The 21,401-nt window shown below is 42.2% G+C and overlaps 1 protein-coding gene across 2 annotated transcripts in view; it reads right to left on the bottom strand.

The window, feature by feature from the left end:
• shisa9a (shisa family member 9a) overlaps positions 1 to 19,820 on the bottom strand; it is a 68,715-nt gene extending 48,895 nt beyond the window's left edge. Inside the window, exons 1-2 of one of the 2 annotated variants that reach the window (XM_039787549.1) lie at positions 18,854 to 19,820; positions 18,037 to 18,143 (exon numbers count right to left, since the gene is read on the bottom strand). In XM_039787549.1, coding sequence (XP_039643483.1) covers positions 18,037 to 18,143; positions 18,854 to 19,365 — 619 coding nt within the window. In that variant the 5' untranslated portion in view covers positions 19,366 to 19,820. The remainder of the gene's footprint in view (positions 1 to 18,036; positions 18,144 to 18,853) is intronic. The other variant, XM_039787550.1, reaches the window with a different exon arrangement.
• Between the last annotated feature and the right edge of the window lie 1,581 nt (positions 19,821 to 21,401).

Genomic DNA, 21,401 nt, shown 5'->3' with positions numbered 1-21,401 from the left:
GAAATCGGCATATGTCAGACTGACCTGCCGGTCGCCGGTCATGGCCGACCACGTGAAAACCGGCCAATTCCGGTCACCGGCCGGTCTATCGGTACATCTAGTTTGCACTAAAGGCCATGCATGCAAAATGACGCGTTTAAGCACACACGTAAGTATTATCAAACCCTTGCATACAAGCATGAACATGCAGGTACAAAATGAGGATTTGAAACTTGACTGCCTAAAGATTTAACTTGACCAGGGGCCCGTTTCAGGAAGGAGGTTTAACAAACTCTGAGTCTAACCCTGAACTCTGAGTTGATTTACCCTGAGATGGGAAACTCTTGAGTTTTCGGTTCCAGAACAGCTGATTTGAGTTGGTTCAATCAACTCAGAGTAGGTTCACTCAGAGTTAAGCGCGTGCACCACCACTATAAAAAGGCAGCATGAATGGAGCCATGATACTACGATTCACCATGGTAACGACCACAAACGGAAATACTCAAGCGCACGTACAGCGAGTTTGAACATATATTTCGTTAAAAAAGCAACACAGCGGCTGCTGCAAAAGAGAGAGAATTGCCGTGGGAGAAAAAAATTGCTGGAAGAGTAAATGCGTAAGTTCCAATATAGAGTATTGATTTCATATTTAATCATAAGTATAATATCACTGGTGAAATAGTATTGAACCTACAATCTATTTCATTTAGGTGCAATCCTGCAGGCGAAAAAGTCCTAGATCTACTAGTCCCATTCTGAAGCTGCAGCACCATCATAAACAGAATTATAATTCATAATCTTTTATTTCAAAGGGCTTACATCATTCACCTGCAATACTGTGGGACTCCTTTTGAATGGCTCTTACTGGTTTGTGTCCAGGGAACGCTACAAAAACATAAAAAAAAAAAAATGTTGCAGAGCGAGTCACATTCTTCGCGTCCCTTAAAAAAAAAAAAAAAAAAAAAAAAAAAAAAAAAAAAAAAAAAAAAAAAAAAAAAAAAATGACGGGGTGTTGAATAAAGGTAAAAAGGTGGAAAAAAAAATTAAAAAAAAAAAAAAAAAAAAAAAAAAAAAAAAAAAAAAGGGGAGGGAGGAAGACCCGGGGGGAAAATGAAAATACATCTATAGTCGGGGCCTCAATATCATCTCCCGATGTATGTTTAACTCCCTGCGAAGTAATACAGCTTCTTCATCAACGGGATCGTCGACAAAAAGAAATGCCATATTTTGAGAAAAAAATAAACTGTTAATAAACCAACCCTGTTATTTTTATTCATGCAGATAAACTGCGCTAAAATGCGTCTGACTGAATGAGGAAATGAAAGAGCGCTGTGTCAGAGGGAGGAGACAGAGAAATTTGAGGTTTATTGAAGATTACTGAGTTGTTAGGTTCACAGGCTCAGTTACCATAGTAACTGACTCTGAGGTTAAGTTACCTCTCTTTCTGAAATGGGCCGGAGTTACCCCCTCTCTCTCAGGTTTAAATAACCTCCCTTTCTGTTTCCCTCATCTCAGGGTTAATAAACTCAGAGTTTTCACTAAACCTGCTTTCTGAAACGGACCCCTGGCGTGTTATATACCACCAGTTTAGACATTCTAACTGTACACAGTATATGTACTACAGAACATAGTAATCTTTCTAGTTTACTGTTTTTGCAGATTGGACAGTATACAAGAAGTCGACATGATAGTTGTTGTAAATCTGTTACATTCCATTCTGTGAGAACGCTGAACAAAGCCTCTCTCATTTGTTCTATGAGATCATACGGTAACACTTGAAGGTATCTACGTAAGAGTGACATGACACTGTCATGACACATGAACCCTAACCATAACTTGTCATGACAAAAACCAAATGACGCTTACTAAAAGAAGCGTTATGTCATAAACGTCTATGACTTGTTTTATGACACGTTCATGACAGTGTCATGTCACTCTTATGTAGATACCTTCAAGTAAAGTGTAACCGATCATACATTGTAACACTGTTTTTCTTCTGGAAGATGCATCTGTGTGAACCAACCTTGAACCACTCCTCCTCTCCTAGGGCCTCTTTCTTATTCCCTCTACTCTCACGTCATCCAAGTGAATGGAGCGATTGTTAAAAAAAAAAAAAAAAAAAAAAAAAGGAATATCCTTGTGTGTCTCATTAAACCTTTAGAACATTGTGAACTGAACCCTGCTCCGTGTCGCTTTGTTCTCCGAGCGCGACACCGCTCACAAGCCAGTAGATGACAGGAGACGAGCCGCAAAACTTGATCTTGATCGGATTGTTTCACCACAGTAGCAGTCGATAATTGGGACTTAGAAAGCCACTGCAGGTTAAACGTCACAAAAAGACAACAAAAATATTTTGTTGTGTAATTATTGTTTTCGTAAAGTGGTGGGTTTCATCACAATCCGAAATTAATGAGTTTTTGTTTTTGTTTTTTTGCAGCTGTTAGCAGCTCTTCCTGAAAGGGCCAACAAATCGGTCACAGGGACAAACTAGGAAATATTGTTCAGACCAAACAAGGTCTGCCTGGATACAGCTCATCCATTTTTTTTTTTTTTCTTCTCAGACTCTCCCTTCCGGTTGCAGATACAGATATCCGAGAAAAGTTATTTATTCCTACGTGCAAAATAAGGTCGGAAGGACGTTATGTTAACTCCTAGATAGGGGATTGCATTCTGTAGAGTTCTGTAAGTTTATTTCCTTTGCGCATTGTGGGAGAAAAGTGTAGCCTATATTAAAGGTCCCATTGCATGAAAATTTCACTTTTATGAGTTTTTTTTTTTTTTTTTTTTTTAGCCTGCCTATAGTCCCCCAGTGGCTAGAAATGGTGATAGGTTTAAACCGAGCCCTGGGTATCCTGCTCTGCCTCTGAGAAAATGAAAGCTCAGATGGGCCGATCTGGAATCTTCCCTTTATGTCGTCATAAGGGGAAAGGTTACCTCCCCTTTCTCTGATTTGCCCGCTGCCCAGAGAATTTGGACCGCCCATGAGGAAATAGAGCTACAACCGTGGCCGCAAGCTGGTCAAGGCCACACCCACCCTCCATCTTGCCCCCCCTCTCTCCTCCTCAATAGCATTTAAAGCTACAGACACAGAAATGGCACGTCCTAAGCAAAGCTCATTGTGGGACTGTCTCTAGTGGCTGTAATTCTGCACCAAGGCTGAATTTCGGCAAAGAGACTTCAGATACAGTATTATGGGACCACTAAGGCCTATATAAAAGCATCCAAAAAGGAGCATGTCATAGGACCTTTTTAAAAGCACACTTTTCCGAAGGATGCACACTGACTATCTGGATAAGTTAAGTCAACCTGGGTGTCCTGCTCGGGACTCTCGCCTCATCGGACTTACGTTGCCATATTCCCAGATCTCAGCAGTTCGCTTGGTTATTATTACCATACAAAATGATGGCCAAAGCTATGCGAACAATACAGAGGTAGTAATAGACCAGAATTACCTTATAAACATACTTGCAGAAACCCCAATTGGATATGTGAAGGAAAAATACAGTACCAAATACCTCTGCATACACACATTCATACTGTAGATTCACATTCATAAAACATACAATATACACACTCCAAACCCCATTGTCTCTGCCGCCTCCAGTTCTCCATCTACCTAGCTACTTCCCTCTCATTGTCTACCAGCAAAAAAAAAACAAATCAATGTGTCACATTTTCTACCCGTAAACTATGCAAGACTGATGTACCTGCCACATTCACAGCAATACTGTTTGTTCACACTTGACATGTTAACACGCTCGCCGATGCTACAGAAAGCGGGGACTTTGTACACTGAGGAGCTTTTAAGCAATATAGGACTAAATGAATGTCAAAGCACATCGCCACAACAGTGGAACGTTGCCTTTATGTGCTCAAAGGCGAGACGCAACAGGGAGCTTTGTCTGAATCCTGAATCTCCCTTTCATATCAGGAGAGGCCTGAAATATCGATGGTTTCAGTATAGATCTCCTCACTCCATCTTTCGCCAAACACTCTCAGCCCCCACCCCTCTCTGTGGGCTCCACTTTTTTTCTTTTCTCATCTCTGGCTCTCCACTTGCACTCTACCAGTCTTATTTTTGTTCCCTGACTCAGCCTCTATCTTTCAGACTTGGCATGTACGACTACTCTCCGTCAGGCTCCGTATATCAGAATAGGAGGGGGGGGGAGAAAGGCATTTTCAGATCCCCTCTGCTTCCATTTCCCAAGATTCCTGAGGGGGACTGATTCAATCGCTGCCTGCTGCTGAGGTTGACAGTGACATCTAAAGGTACTCCTCCCTTTGGATGCCTGTCTCTTGTGCTTCTCTAGAATTCTTATTCCTCTACTCGCTGCAGCACTCGATGTAATTGCTATCTCTCGATAGTAAAAATAAGTACCTTTCTTGTGGGATTGAAGATGTTTATCATATGTGCAAAGACGTACAGAGTTGTATGATTATTGGCTGCGTGTAGACACTCAAGGGAAATAATAAATCTGCATACGGGAGCTCTACATCGTGATAGATGTGAATTAAAGTTGAATGCATCATCACAGGCAGAGTACTGTATGTCATATATTACTGGGCAGCCACCTCAATTAATGTGCTCTCTGATTTTCCAATAAGGTAAGGCCCGTTGGGATTGTGGAGCTCATTAAGTTGCTTTGTGCACAGACAGAGGCATGCTGCTGCCTGTGATCTGATGAGGAGATACTGAAATGGTGCATTTGCATATATGCATGAGACTAAACACGATGGCCAATGAAAGGGCAGGAAAGCAATTCAAATTTCCATATTGAGTCAGCAGGTTCACCAAAGCACCAAGAGTGTGCTTTTGGCAGTTTCGTGGCTTGGAAAGTGCATGAATTGTAAATAAGTCAGACTTATTTCTTCAGGATTGATGGAACGCATCGTGGTTGTATCTTGACAGAGACCAATCCGGCACACCTGTAACTGCTGAATGTGATTTAGTATCATGCTCAATTTCAATTCGAACAGGAATGATTGATCACTGTCCCCTCCCAGACCTTTTTTTTTCTTTTAATGAAGTGAATAATCAAATGATTTTGGATAGCACATACACTTGTTATAAGCTCATTTACTTCTTCTGGGCCATCGCTTTACTTTCTCTCATGACCAACGTATGTAACGATAGTTGCCAGCGAGAAACAAACAGATAATGTTAGCATCAAATGGAATCTGTGTATTTAGCTATATTTAGGCGTATTAAATGTACAGTAAGTATGTTCCACATGTTTGGAGCATACTAGGCATACAGATGACCGGTAGATTATACCGCAGCACTAGTTTATTTGGATGTTTTGATGAAAGGAATAATTTGACATTTTGGGAAATATTTGCTAAGAGTTAGCTGAAAAGATTTATGCCACTCTCATATCTGTACGCTAAATATGAAGCTGGAGCCGGTTAGCTTAGCATAAAGATTAGAAACAAGGGGAAGCCAGCTACCGGCACTTCTCTAAACTAAATTTCACTAATTAACATGTTTTATATTGTTTTAATTCTTACCAAAACCAAAGTATAAAAACAACAATTTGTGATTTTGTGCGGGACTATTTCTTGGCCGGGAGCACTGGCTCTCTCAAACCTTGTTTCATAAATTGTGAGGTTACCAGGCAACCAGTAGCTGTTTACCCCTGATTCCAGTATCTATGTTGAGCTAAGCTATCCAGCTTCTTTCGGTTGGCAGAAACTTCATTTTTCATAAAGCAATGCTATTGGTCACCCTTTACACCCTTTTGTCTGTCTGTGGATTTTACCAATATTTAAAACGAGGCAATTTCACCTGATTTTGTCGAAGGTAAATAGCTCAATATAATGTTTTGAAATCATTTTGGGAATTTTTCCATTTCCTGAAAAGTAACAGTTTTGGACATACAAGTTTTTGCCCGACGGTGACAACGTTTAACACCAGACATCAGAGTGGATTGTCTCACAAAGCAAATAAGCGTGTTTTTTTTAACATGTCAAACTGGTCCTTAAATGCTACTGTATGAAAGTGGGTGACCATTGACCAATTACAAGTTGACTACAGCTGCCTTTCTGCCTTTTTTAGAAAGAGCAAGCTGCCCTCCTTTCTCCCTAGCGGGCCCCTTCCCACCCAAAAAAAAACCTTTTTTTGTGTATCCCCCTAAAAAAATCCTTTTAACTTTTTCAATAATAGTTGCAAGTTGTGTGTTCTCCTTGACTCTCTTCTTTGACACTGAGGTGGTTCTGGCTGTGTGAAGCTTCCACTAACAGTGTCCGGTTATATGTGGGCAAAATAAATAAAAGAACCATGACCTTTTCCTGAAGGAAAAGCTCCTGAAACAAAAAAAAACAACAGTTGATCTCCTGGTTTATCCTCCAAGGAAGGAGATTTGTTGTTCAATTTTAGACTCACTCCCATTCTCAAGGCACAAAATACCGTATATGCAATGTAGCAATCTGAACTTGTTTATCGGTGCCTTCTAAACCTGTTTCATACAAATACGGCAAATTGCTTTGGACAGAAACACACTTCTGCCTCTCTCTGGGGGAAATGGTGGGAATGTCATCTATATAGAAACCGAAACAAAAACAACACAACAAGAAGAAAGAAGAAAATACTCAACAACCAACTCCTGCCATAAGAGACAAGAAATGCCAAGAGAAAAGGCAACGGTGGCCAGCAGCCGAGGGGAGCTGAGAGCAGGGTGATTGCTGCAACCAGAAAGGTGGAAAACAAAACTCCTTCTCTGTTTTTGTGAGTCGTTCCAGGCTGGTAATTTGTGGACAGGCACAAGATCTGTCAAAGCGGAGCCCAGCATCGTGACGCATTTCGCCCAGCCACATGTCCCCTATCCATGGGCCAGTGCCCAGCAGGATGGGGGGTGGTGGGGGGCCGGGGATGTAAGCCTGTCCACGGCTTTGTGTCTTTCAGTGTTTGTGTGTGTCCATATATATTTAAGGATGGGAGGGTGAGCGCTGGAAAGGCTGCCAATGTGTCCCTACCTCCTTGGGGCAGGGTGGTGAGCAAGCCAGGCCATACTGAAGCCCGCAGGCCAAAGAGAGAGAAAGAGGTGGAGTTAGTGGTGTGTGTGTGTGTGTGTGTGTGTGTGTGTGTGTGTGTGTGTGTGTGTGTGTGTGTGTGTGTGTGTGTGTGTGTGTGTGTGTGTGTGTGTGTGTGTGTGTGTGTGTGTGTGTGTGTGTGTGTGTGTGTGTGTGTGTGTGTGTGTGTGGAGGGGTGACATGGACAGCGATGGATGGGGGAGGGGGGTTCATAAATGTGCTCCCATCATGAGCTTTCCCTGCCTCTGACTTCATCGCTGGTGGCATCAGTCAGCTTGCCAAGCAAATCTGCTGCCTGCCCCCGGGCCGTGTGAAACCCAGGCCTTGTGTGTGTGTGTGTGTGTGTGTGTGTGTCGAGGTTGTACACGTGTGGGTGACTTTTGGTGTCCATATGCATGTGTGTGCATAAGGAGGAGACAAGAAAAAAGAGCCCTCAGCACCTCAGGGACATGGGAAGTGATCTGTTGCTTTGGCCTGTTCGTCCAAAACAGACTGTTCTCTTTTAAAACCACAACTTCCAAAATAAACACACATGGAGACATGACCAGCCAACACACAGCTTAGCTCATTTGATACTGTAGCTGTAATAAGATGTTCTTTCCTCCAGTGTTCCCCAACCTTGTTTTATGTTTTTTGGTTGTTTTTTTTACCACTATTACTAACTAAATAATTAAAATGACTAACTAAATGTACACATAGGTCTACATGTTACATATTTTTTCATTAGTTTTCCTTTAGGTTTGGTCAAGGTTGCCTTTCAACTACCGGTGACATAAGCCAGACGTTTAAACCGTTTTAGCTAACTAATCAACTGTTTATCTTTAAGCTAGCTATTTATCCATCCCTTTAAGCTAACTTTTCCAACCATTTATTCGTTACTTGTAGCTTGTAACTATTTTAACTGTTTGTCTATTACTCTCTTCTAACTATTTAAACCATTTATCTGTTTCAACTGTTGACCTGTTACTTTTTGCTAACTATATCCATTACTTTTAGCGTACAGTTTTACAACCGCTTGTGTGTTACTTTTAACTCTCAATTAAAGTTTTGCTTTTATTTATTTACACCATTTATCCAATAGCTAACTATTTCAACTGTGTATATGTTACTTTTAGCTAACTATTTAAACCATGTATCCATTAGCCTACTTTCAACCAACTGTTTAGACTTTTCTGCTTGCTTTACTAACTAGTTTTCGCGCACTCCACTGTCAATCGCAACCTGTGATGCTTAGGTGTTACAGAATACTGTATGAGTATGCAGACATACTGTAGCCTATGTATGAATTTAAATCAAATCATAACTATATATCATTTTTTTTTTCAAATTTGTTGAGCTATTTCACAATCTTTCCACGTACTCCCTGGCACATGCAGAATTACCCCGTGGGCTACAGTATTTGGGAACCAGTGACATACCCCATGGGAGAAGAGCTTCCACTGTGAATACTATCAGAACCCTGCTGGAACACTGTTGGGAAGTGGCAGGAATGTATATTCTATTACTGCCAGCCATACAGAAGATTGGAGCTCTATTCTTCTATTAGAAACGGTATGAAAAGAAAACTCTGGACAATAGTTGCAGATTACAGAGGATTTCCCACAGTGTAACAGCCACATGTTAGGGGGCCTAAATAGACTTAGAATGCTGAGATTTAGCTTGCTTCAATGTATGTCTGACAGACATTGAGCTTGTTATTGTTGAAAGGAACATAGATTTTCTCAACAGCTTAATAGCAAATATAAGGATGCTTGCATCAAGCCAAGTGCCTCTCGAAATTTAACAGCCAGAATTAAGAACAAAACCCTTGACTTGGAAACTGTGCTAAGCGTCATCTTCATTAATAATAGCATTTTCGTGCGAATTAATATTCCTAATATTTGCAAAAGGCTTGACTCATTAATTTGAATGGTCGATTAAGGAGAGTCAGTGTAGCAGTTAATTAGAAACCAGTGGTGATAACCACCTGTTCAAACATACAGATGGGAAGTCTGTCTGCTTATCCCATGACTGCCTGCGAATGCTGTATTATTACAGATAGTCAAATGTAAATGAGTCTTAAAATAGATGAAGATAGATGGATGTAATGTCGCTCACCACACACAGGATATTACGGACGCTCAACACGGGTTATGTGCACAGGCATGTATCATGCGCACGTGAGTGGACATAGACTTGGACACATAGACGTACACAGTAACACACACACACACACACACACACACACACACACACACATACAGACGTAATTACCTGTCAAATGCAAGATGGGACTTCCTGGGAGTAAATGAAGTGATTAATATTCGTGAGGAGTTTTTTTTTTTTTGCTGATTAGATGTTAAGATATTCACTGTCCCTATTGCTTCTTTTATTACAGCACCACAATGACAAGATGGGAAATTACACACTGGGTGATGCAAAACACTAAGGACAGAAAAGGACGGACAGCATGCATTCGGCCACTTTCTCTTTCCGTCAAAATACTCTTTGATTTCTTTAAATGTCTACCAAATGATAGCTTGTTCCAATTTCTGTGAATTCTGAGTTTTTCTGTTTTTTTTAAAATTATTTTTCTTTTTTTAATCGTTTTTTGGTTCTTTTCTCCTTCCAATCCCAGACTCCTGGGATGTCTGCCGCTGGTTGATGCCTGTCGGCTGTGCGGCCCCAGAGTCACAATAAACAGGAATCTAATGGCGTCCCTGGCTGTTCAGGGACTTCACATTTAGATAATTAGGCAGACAGGGTGCAGGAATGAGGCCCTGGAGAGGAGGCGGAGACACTTCTGCACTTTCTGAGAATCTGACCCTGTGACTTTCTGTCTTTTTGCCTTGTTGCTCCCTGTAACCTGATTGGCGGTTTTAGCCTATCTTTATGGTAGGAACAACATTTGGCGTGGCACCAAATAACTGCACCAATATGTCTGAAAATGTGGAAAAGCAATGTGATTTGTCAGCAGCGACAAGCTATTCAGACAAACTAAATCACCTTTAATGCAAGGTGTTATGAGGCGACAGATGTTGACAGCTAGCAGGAAAGGTGAATGAGTGCAGGCAAATGTATGTAGCTAAAGTTAAAATATGTGTACTGGATTCTGATTAGTTTAGTCTCTTAAACTAATCAGCGTTTCTCTAATGGCTATTGTACCGGGCATTAGGGTTACAACAGCTAATTTAACTTGTTTTAATGTGTTTGGTGGCAATTTTGAAAGTTATAGTCCATATCAAAAAATATTCTAAGACTCACAGCAAAGCATCTTTTGGGGCATGTTTGTCTTGAAGTGTCTCAGATATGATAACTTTCAATCAGGGTGGTTGTGGCTTGCTTGCTTTACCTGTACTCTCCACTTTGTAGCCCAAATATGACATTTCTGGCTACTTGTCAAGATGGTGGAAACTGCTAAAGCCAAATTCAGGCTTTAAAATGCCCTGGTTTGTTCAAGTTAGAATCTTTGGCCCTGAGCATGAAATATCAGTAACCTAAAGCTTGATTTATGGTGCAGCGGAGGCTCTACGCAGAGCTTTCGCCGTAGCCTACATAAGTGTCCTGAGATACTGCGCCGATCTCTTTAAGAGAATAGCAGGGCCGGCATGTGTGTTTGCGTGGGGAGTATGTGGTAGAGCGAGTGAGAGAGCGACGGTGATTAGCTTCGTAGTGATTACCGACTCGGGAAATCTGTAGCAGGAAAAGTGAACCCTCTCCTTGATTGCATGTTGTTTATGGAGAAGGAGAACCAGGAAATGAGTCTGGAGGGTAAATGCAACGCTACCAAGCCACGGCTGAGCGACGTGTGACGTGCGTCGGCGTAGGGTCCGTGCCTCCATGTACCTACATATGTAACCCCGGCGTAGATTTAACGCAGAAGCATTAATCGGCCTTAACTGTGCTGTGTATCCATGACGCTGTCCGTGGTGCTGAAGTAGCAGACAGATTCGTAATAGTGAATTTTTCTCTGAGTCTTGCCCTTCTGTCAGTTCCTTCTTGGATCTCGTCGTATTATTTGAGTCACACTTGGGGCAGTTCGCAAGTCGCCTGTTCATCCCTGTTGAAAATGAACAAAAGTCGCCTCCTGAATAAACGTAAAGGAAAAGTTTGACGTTTTTGAAAATTGGTTTATTTGCTTTCTTGCCAAGACTAGATGAGAAGATCAATACTACTCTCCAAATATGAAAGGCGTATCAATCTTCCAAGGTAACTCTCGGCAAAACCGGGAATAAGTGTAATATCCCATAAATGTCAAACTATTCCCTTAGTGTATGAAAATGGCCAGTAAATATGTTACGAGAGTGTCTGTGTGAATTTTGTGTGTGCGATAAGCCATTTTTTCCGTAAAGAAATGGTGTGATCGAAAGTAAATCCCCCAAAAATGGAACAAAACAAACATTATCCTCAATGGCAGACGCTTTATTGTCGCTCCAACGAACTATGAGCCCGAAAGAAACTTGGAACCTTAACTTCACCAGCTTTTTTGTGTGTTGTTTTTGCCTGTTTGAACATGAGGACAGAAGCTGAGCTTCAAAAGGAGCCATTGCCGGAGTGACGCCTCTTAGATAACTACCTCCAGCTCTGTCATTTTCTCTCCCGCAGCCTCTCTTTGCTTGTTTTCTACGGCCTGTGAAGCGGTGTGTGGGTTCACTAGCCGGAAAGCTCCTCTTTCCGCTCTGACACTCTGCAATCAGATGTGACACCCTGAAGGCTCACAAGACAGCCGAGAAGACAAGGTCACACAGTCACCTACTTTTAACGAAGGATATGCACAGCTCCTTTTGACAGGCTGGCTCTGTGTGCGCACACAGATACCTTCACTTCCCCACACACACACACACACACACACTTGTACACACAGTCAGTATTTCGCAGACAGGGCCTTTCCTCGTGCCTGTGCAATCTCAGAAGCAATTACCTATTAAAATTTCATCCTTCCCATCTCAGAATGTTTAGGGAAAGATTATAACTGCTGGGGAGGTAATTAAGCCTGCAAATGCTGAATTGAGTCGTGAATACAGAGTGCTGTGTGTGTGTGTGTGTGTGTGTGTGGCTGTGTGTGTGTGTGTGTGTGTGTGTGTGTGTGTGGCTGTGTGTGTGTTTTGTCTTAATAAAACTAATAGTGTTGCCCACCTAAAGCAGGACTAAAGAAGTACAATATTGGTCCGGAGGAATTATTAAGTGCAATAATTCACAGGGATAAATACTGTTTTCCAATTCAATTTCACCACTAACTTCTTCATTAGATTATACCGTGAGCGTCGTGACAAAGAGATTAGCTGCTGCTGCTGCTGCTGCTGCTGCTGCTTGTCAATTACACTTCAGAGACACTCAAGACTTCTGGTGCCAAAAAACTGCAGTGAAAGTCACCCTGAATCCAGTGGCAATGGCTCAAGACGGTGTCTGACTTTTTCATGGCAACCCAAACAAGAGCACCAGCTTTAGTGCGGCTTTACAGTTTTTCTTGATTGCTTTGACCTGCTTAAAGAAACTCGGGATCCACTCGGTTTTCATCATCACTGTCTCAGCAGAGCAGAAGACACCTCCTGCAAATGTGTTAACCCTTTCTCATTGGATTGACACATGTTCCCCACCCTTTTGCAGAACAGTAAACACGGATGTCATTCAAGCAGTCCAAACTCCGTTGTTTCAGCTATGGTAACCAAACAGAAAGCATCTGTTCCTAACTATGAACCTTTTTCACAGCAGACATGTTGACTTGTCATAGTAGAAAAAGCACAGCTGAAATTGATAACCTTATCGATGACTCAATTCCATCAAGTGTCCCAGTAAGCTATTTCAGTGATTCAGCATGCCCAATACCAGGACCTCTCCTAAGTGGAATGCAGCCATCATTGATGGTTTTGAACACACCTGTGCTTTTCCTACTATGACATGTCAACATGTCTGCTGTGAAAAAGGTCTATTAGAAACTACCTACGTCAGTATGAAATCACTGAAGCACCTGTTTGACACTCCTTCACACAAATCTTCAATTAGCACTCAGTCTGCAGGGTTAGGCCATGTGGCCCCATCGTCAAGGCAGGAGAGACTGAGTATATCAATAGTGGCTTATAATTTATTTACTAAGCTACAGTAATATAATGACGCTTTATACTGTAATAGTATTTTTTTTATTTTATTTTTTTTTTTTATACTACTAATAGATTTGATATTTTGAACATTTTTTGATATATATTTGTACTAGTACTTTACCACAGTTTGTAAGTCAAAAAAAATAAGAATCAATGGAATCAATAAAATTTGCATCAAAGCATTTCTGATTCTGGATCCAATTCTTTGCAAGAAGGCAAACAAATGGCACTGGCATGAAAGCTACATACAGTAATAGGCTACAATAGAGATAGATAGATAGATAGATAGATAGATAGATAGATAGATAGATAGATAGATAGATACTTTATTTATCCCGAAGGAAATTAAGGTGTCCAATAGCTTATACACAACATACATCCACACTGACATATGACATCCAAGCACACATACTACATAAATACAAAGAAAGATATCAATAGTGTGCCCTTACAGTAAAATGTTTAAAGGAGCGGTGTGGAAAAAATGCAGAAAGGTGCAATGGTATCACAGTGCAAGATAGCGTCAGTGCAAATTCTATATCTATTCAAGTACAACAGGCAACACAATATTTCAAAAATAGAATAATCATTACGTACACTAGTAAAAGACTTTAAAGAAAAGTTTAAGTTACGTAAAGTTGAAAACTGTCCATACAGACAAAAGGACAGCATGGTGTATTGACCATGCATGCAAGCTAGCAAAACATGACAAGCAATGGTGCACTGATTCGCACTGAGTGCTGTATTTTGTATTTTGTTGTCCACGGTGTAATGGTTGATTGGAAGAGCTCATACACTTGTTTGCAAGTTGTGTTGTTTGATGGCAAAATTTGCTTTTGTTGCATATTTTAAATGTTTTGGCATGGTTAGAGCCTTTTGTCATTTTGACCATGAGTGCCACTGTTTCGGCCTGTGTGTTAACGGTTTTGAAAAATGTAGAGTTTGAGTTGGCTGCTGCGTCAAAGCAATCAAGAAAAACTGTAATATGGAGCACGTGACAGAGACAAAGCCCCGTCCTTCTAGAGCTTCAGAAATGGTTGCTGCCAACAATCTGGGTGTTGCCACTACGATCTCTTGAGCGTTCCTTCTCCTTCCAGCGCTCTCCCCTCTTTATCCCTCCCTCCCTTTTTTTGTCTTTTCCGCTCTTTGATGCTGTAAGTGAAGAGACGTGGGATTTTCAGCCTTTTTAAGGATTCAAACAAAGTCTCCGGGTTCGAAGATGACATGAAAATCTGCCGGCTGGCCAGGGACTGGTTGTTCTGGCTGGTTCTGGTTCACAAAGCAGACCAAAGTGTCTATTCTTAATATGCAGTATGTTGCGGGGGGCTCCCTCTTGGATATGCACAGGGGCCCACAACCAGTGCCTGAAATGGGCCAGTACTGAAAACCGGCACTCCTGATTTTTGTCCACATGATGACCCTTACTTCTAATTGTTATTAACAGTACTAATAGGCTGATATGCAGTCTATGGCTGATATCTATTCCAAAATAGGCTTTAAATCATGATTTATTGGGAGAAATCAAGCAATTATATGTAACAACAGACATGCAGCACCTCCATATAGCACTTATGGAATGATCCGTTGTTTTACAACCACATTTGCAGGCGACATTTCAAATAAGAGAATGGTAGTCGAATCAGGCCCATTAGATCGAATAGTAGACTATTTGGGGTCACCCCTACGAGATATATAAAAATAAATATATCCAATACACATGCATTGATCATGTCATGCAACTGCTGAATTAGGGTAATGACACCTTTTTATGGTCCAATTCAAACAGGCACTGCCCACAACCTAACAAACACAAGCCTCAGCCTTTTGTATTACAAATTGAAACTTTCTCACTTGTGTGGTCCAGTACATGTGATAAGCATTACCAACGATCAGGACACGTATTCTGGGAATATGGCTTTGCTTGTTTTTTCATACCTCTGTTGACAATAAATAAAGTGCTGGAGGGGGAAAGCGTATAAATGATAAAGCAGCTGTGGTCATCAGTGGTCAATTCAATTTCATTTCAAAGTGATTCCTTGACTGTGAATCGCACACAAAGGAATTTTCTCCTCCTACGTAAGCGGCTCGAACCTGCCAGACCAGATTCCTTAATGTCAGTAATAGGGCAATCCAGCCATAATATAAATTTATAATCAATATGTAGTTGGTACTTAAAATAGATTTTTCAGTACAATCATGCGCTGTATTTGAACAAACTCCCCTTGTACATATGTACGCACGCAAGCACGCACTCACGCACACCAGTGGCCCATTTCAACCCAAGCACTCACCTTTACATTCACCTCTCTCTTGACTCTTCTCTCCCTTCCCTGTCTGTCCTTTGCATTTTTTTTAACCCTTGTGTGGTCCTTCGGGTCCCAGTGACCCGAAGGACCACACAAGGATGATGTACTTCCCTTTACTTTGTTGAGAATTGCTCTCTAAACCCTGTTTCTTGTAAAGTAAGTAAGTAAAGTTTATTTCTAGAACACATTTAAACACAGTTTAAGCTGACCAAAATGCTGTACAAACAAGAACTAAGGTGCTGTATTAACCCTTGTTTAGAGAGCAATTCTCAACAAAGTAAACGGAAGTACATAATCCTTGTGTTGTCCTTCGGGTCACTGGGACCCGAAGGACAACACAAGGGTTAAATAAAAAAAAAAAATCATCTTGCCCTGTTCGGTCTATTTATCTTCTTCTTATCACTTAAAACAAGAATAACATGTCCATATCCAGCAAATCCATATCTAATTCCTCTTCCCCCTGCAACCATCATGCCCCCAGTGATGAATCGTCTTCTTCGTCTGGCGGAGGGACCCGTAAACCAATCGGGTGGCTGTCATCGGGGAGGATCCCACCAGATCGCAGAGGTTAATAACATTCCACATGATTACTTACAACCCCCGAGGATTGGAAGGTCCACGGGAGCAGATTCCACCCTGCAAATAATAATCTCTATTTCACAGCAGCGTCCTCCTGGCCGCTCAGGTGAAAGGCCACCACGCTATCTCATCTCTCCCACAGTGAGGCAGAGAAGAAAAAGACTCGAGCGGACCCCAACACCTACTAGAAGTGGTATTCATCTCTTTTATTGGTAGCACTTTAATAAAAAAAACAAGACCCCTCCTCCCCCACGCCTCTGAAACCAAGCCATTTTAATGAATGCAACCTTTCCTTCCCCTTTGCTATGAGATAGTGCTCTCGCCATGATGTTGATGGTTCCTGTGGGCGTCCTGCTTCATGCTGAGTAGGGTTATGTCACCTTGGCAGGAGCTGTTGTAGGATTGCAGATTATTCTCATTCTCGCAGATATAAGTAGTTACTCAAAACCCCCATATCACCACCCCTTCCATACATGAACTCTTTCTGTCATTTATAGCAATCAACAGCGCCCCAAAACCACATAATTGTTTTTTTTTTGCCAGCTTGCTGTCGATGGTTTAAACTCTACTGTGTGTAAACTTTCCAACATGAACTGTAACCTGCACGGAAAAGTTTGCGAATGCTATTGGTGCTTTAACAAAATTAGGAAGGGTACCTGTAAGAGGCAAGATTGCCATAAAAGAAAGGGCTTTTTAAACTTGTGTTTAGAGCAAGAAATCGTTCTTTTCTCAACCGAAGCGAAAGCAAGCCGGCAATGTGAACAGAACTCTTGACACTGCTTTATTTGCATTGGAAAATTGCAAAATAATCTCATCCAACTGGGAAATCTGTTCACTTTTCCGGGAAACTAGAACTTTCAAACTCAACACAAGATGCAATTACTGTGTGAAATGGATTTATTTTGCCTTGCTGTGCACCAAAGGGGTGAAATGCATTCAAAAAGACAATATGCAGTCTTTTTCTTCACATGCAATTTCAATTGAGATTTGAACTGCCGTCAGATGGAATTGTATACAGGGTGCCAATCATGTATAGATTGATAGTAACACAAGAAATAGGGGGATTTTATGTATTTGTTTATGTACGCACCAACCTCCAAGGCAAATTACTTGTGTTACTTGGCAATAAACCCTTTTCTGAGTTCTGATTTCTGAAAGCCAGTGCTCTAATAGGACCAGTGTGAGTACGGTCTTAAAACACATGCTCAATCTTAGATCTGCTTTTTGTTTTGGCACTAGAAATATGATGCAACTTTGAGGGGATCTGAATGCTGTGTGCTGACAGTGTTCATGATGTGTATGTACTGTACGCTTGGGTCTGCACATATTGTTTGTGTGTGTGCGTGTGTGTGTGTGTGTGTGTTTTTTGTTTGGAATGGATTCATCTGTTTGATCTTCGGTGTTAAAACACAAAGAATCTTGGTACTGTAGCATCCCACGGGACACAACAGAAATAGATGGCATTCATAAGCTCTGTATTCTACCCCCCACCACCCTTACACACACACATACACACACACACAAACACACAAACACACTACCATCACCACAACCACTTACTTCCTCACCGACTCACACACACTCCCACTTCCCTTTTTCTCTCCCTCATTATATCATGTAGGCATGGACAAAAATAAAACGGTGAATAACGGTTGCATTTGGAAAGCAGCAGAAAAGGCAGGCAGGTATTCTCTTTCCAACGCGTTATGAAATGGATGGATAGCCCAGATGAAACAAAACCCAATGCTGTCATTTGAAACAAAATGGGAACATGCCTGCAGGGATGTGTGCGTTCTGCCCGTGTGTGTATACTGTACTGTATTTTTGGATGTTCTGACTACGCACCATCAGCCAGATATGAGCGGTGGTTTTTAAAACAGTAGAGCCCAGCTGGGATGAGTAACTCCTGCATTCTTAAAACGCTCCAGATGACTTCATAAGGGCCTCTGACACCAACTTTTTTTTTGCTGACACACACCCCACCCACACCTCTTTATGCTGCTCTACAAAACCCAGCAATGAGGTGTCCAAAATATATTTAGAAGAAAAAAAAAAAAACCACTCACGGAGGTTTGTGGCCCTGGAAACAAAGTGCTGCGAATGCATCCCTAGGGCCTCCTCCCCACGATACTGCTCACCTGGACAGCCGCCCTGCAGCACACTGGCCACGGCCCTGCCACACACACACAGACAGAGGGAGGAGAGGAGAGAGACAAGAGAGGCAGTGATGGATGAGGGCTGCAGACATGAGGAACTGTGCATAACATGGCTAATTTAATTATTCATTTGGGCTTTACTGCTGCACAGAATCTTTTCATGAACCTGTGAGGGGCAGCCAACTGGTAAGAGGAAAAAAATCCCTAATGAATTGGAAAAATATTTGGTTTCATTTGGGGTTTTTTTTTTTTTTTTTTTGCTGAACATTCACTCCTGCCTATTAGAGGCATTCTCAATTATCTACAATCACACCCAATGGAGTGAAAGCAACTACCCGCCTGATAGGAGAAGAGTAGCTCACGTATGGTGATGCTATAATATAATAAAGGATGGATAGACTGGAGTGGAGTGAGCATGCAGTATCCACTTTTTTTTTTTTCTCCCGTGAAGAGTCTCAGTACATGAGTTGCTCTGGTTGCCAAGGAACCACAGCCTGTGTGTGAAACATAAGCAGTGCTGTTATGTTGCTGCGTTTCTGTGATTGATTCGCATTATAATATCCTTGTGATGTGCACAGAGACAGATGGAGAAATGAACGACAGTACGTCGCGCGCCAGATCGCTGCGTGCGTAGGCTACTATTGCAACTGTCTTTGTAAACAAGCGCACTGAGAGAAGCAGTCAGGCAGAAAGGGAGAGGGGAAGAGAGAAAGAAAGAGAGACTCACCTGGACATGTTCTCTCTTTGAGGCCGGTGCGCCTTTTCGAGCCCCAATTTGGTGAAAATCCCCACAAGAGCCATAATGGCCACTACTCCACATATGATGTAAACAATTAAATTCGTCTTGTCTTTGGTGCTGTCGTGGATCTTGTTCATTTTTTTGGGAGTCTGTCCGGTCTTCAGCCACACCGGGGTGTCATAATTTTTACAGGTGCTCTGGTCCAGCCGCGAGTGCTTGTAGGAGCAGCAGAAGCGGAAGCCACAGGTGCCGCAGCAGTACAGATAATTGCCCGTTTTGCAGATGAACGGCGGGTCCCACTGGCCCATCACGTCGTAGTAACCCCGACAATTGTCCTCCGTGTGCGGGGTCTCCTCGGACACGCTCTCCTCCTCCCTGGAGCCGTTGGAGGTGGCGATCATTACGAATCCTCCGAGCAGTCCCGGCTCCCCGTCAGCCTTGCACACAAGAGCCATAAGTTTGAGCAACAAGAAGCCGAGGAGAAAGTATTTCCCTCTCATCGTGCTTTCTCCTCCGTTCAACTTCACGCAGAAACGAAAAGACTTGGAGAGAGGAAAAAGGGCGCGCGGTCATGGTATGCTGAAAAGTCCAGAAACACACATCCAAATAGCAACGCACCGTCATCCGTGCTGATGAACATCTTTACTAACATATCATCGTCCGTAAGCAACAACACGAGCGCGCAGAATAAAAACAATCTCCGTGAAATGAACTTGACTTAATCTAACAAACTGCTCTCCAACGCGCGCGCTCTGCAGCGCATCTATAGACCCACGTCTTCCCAGAAAGGCATTAATGCAGGCTCAGATTTGGCGTTTTTCAGGAGCGCATCACTTTACATATCCATCGGTGCGCTCTTACGCACAGGAGTAGGCAGAGACACAAGCCGCACCGAGTGTATGAGAGCGCTGTGAGCGAAGAGAAGAGCCGAGGGTGGGAGAGTCTGGTGCGCAAAAGGAGAGGAGGAGGAAAACATGGGTAGGGAGTGAGACTGTGAGGGCTGGAGAGAAAGAGAGAGAGAGAGAGAGAGAGAGAGAGAGAGGGAGAGGGGAGAGAGAGAGAGAGAGAGAGAGAGAGAGAAAGACAGAGAGAGAGAAAGAGACACACATTCATTTTATTGGGAAATATAAAAGCCCCGGAATACACAGTGGCGCCGCCAGCCGTAATATTGTACGCACCGTGCGTAATTTTTTGTTTATTTATCTCTGTTGCCGTTTTCTGTGAGACATTGTGACACATCTGTAAGGTTTCTCAGCACTGTTTTGAGTTGTTTAATAAACCGATTAATGCGAGCACTTTACTTTTGTCTCCGACTCGTGAATGGAACCTTACATTGAAGCACATAGGCTAGGCTACAGATCTGCGAATACTGCAAATGGATCGCCGAATTCAAAGTTACACAGCGCACTGGACGCGTCAGAAACAAGCTCACTATTTCGCCCCTTAGTTGCTTATTTAGGCCTGGATATATTCATTTTGTTGAAAGTCACTACATATATGACTACATTATTTTGACCATGTGTGAAACTATGGATGTTGTGTGAGAATGTGTGCGTGTGTGTGGCTGCCGGTGTGTGATGTATTTGGTCTTCTGCATAACAAATATGAGCTACTGTACGAGAGCTGCGGCGGCCGGGTCTTGTGCGTAAAATCCTGTCGGCGCCACTGGGATTACGCACATCACTATTCGGTTTTGCCATCGAGGAAGGGCGTGGGAGCCTTTCCTCCGTTTTTCACTTCAGTCGTAGGTTGCCATTGTTTTGGAAACCCTGACATCACAAGTGTTACAATAGACAGTGGCTGGCACAGTTTCTAAAGCAGGGAATGCATTTTGAAAAAGAGCCCTTCAACAAAGCTGTGGCCGCAGGATGTAATGCCTACTGGATCCCTGGGGACTTTTTGGAAAACAGTAAGGGTTCTTAAGCAGCAATGCTCATAAGACCCCGCTCCTTAGTTCAAATGGGTCCTAACCAAAATATATACGCTAACATAAGTACATTCTCAAAACAACGGACATAGTGCTTGATACAGATTTGAAGAGCATTCGATGATTTCCCACTTGCAAAACCTATTTTTAAACAGTGTTCTGTGTTCATTAATTTTGTGGTTACAAAGCACACATCTAAAGGACCTTCGATGTTATTTGAACTGTGTGGATGAAGTGAAACCGAGCAAAAACAATAATTAACACTTCATTCAAATACTTACACTTACGAAATATTAAAGCAACCAGATAAGCAGTTTCTCCAGTAAGAAAAAGAGGATGAGTCGAGCATGCTGAATTCAAACCACCTCTCTCCATGGTGCTGAAAGGGCCCTGCCTCTGTCCAAGGTCCCCTATCTTTGTGTTAACAAATACATATACATTAGTATAGCCTATATAGGGGCTTCCCTGAGTTTGTAACACGAAATGCAAAATGATTTGGACAACAGACGTTTAGTTTATAAAGGTTTATGTTACAGCACCTGAAGATAAAGTCTATATAAAGCCTTGTGAGGAATGCCTGCATGTTGTAGCCACGCTGGGGGCCGCTGC

This window comes from Perca fluviatilis, chromosome 21 (genome assembly GCF_010015445.1).
Source record: "Perca fluviatilis chromosome 21, GENO_Pfluv_1.0, whole genome shotgun sequence".
Lineage (NCBI taxonomy): Eukaryota > Metazoa > Chordata > Actinopteri > Perciformes > Percidae > Perca > Perca fluviatilis.
The sequence above is the reverse complement of the archived record's forward strand: the minus strand, read 5'-3'. Positions and strand labels throughout refer to the sequence as shown.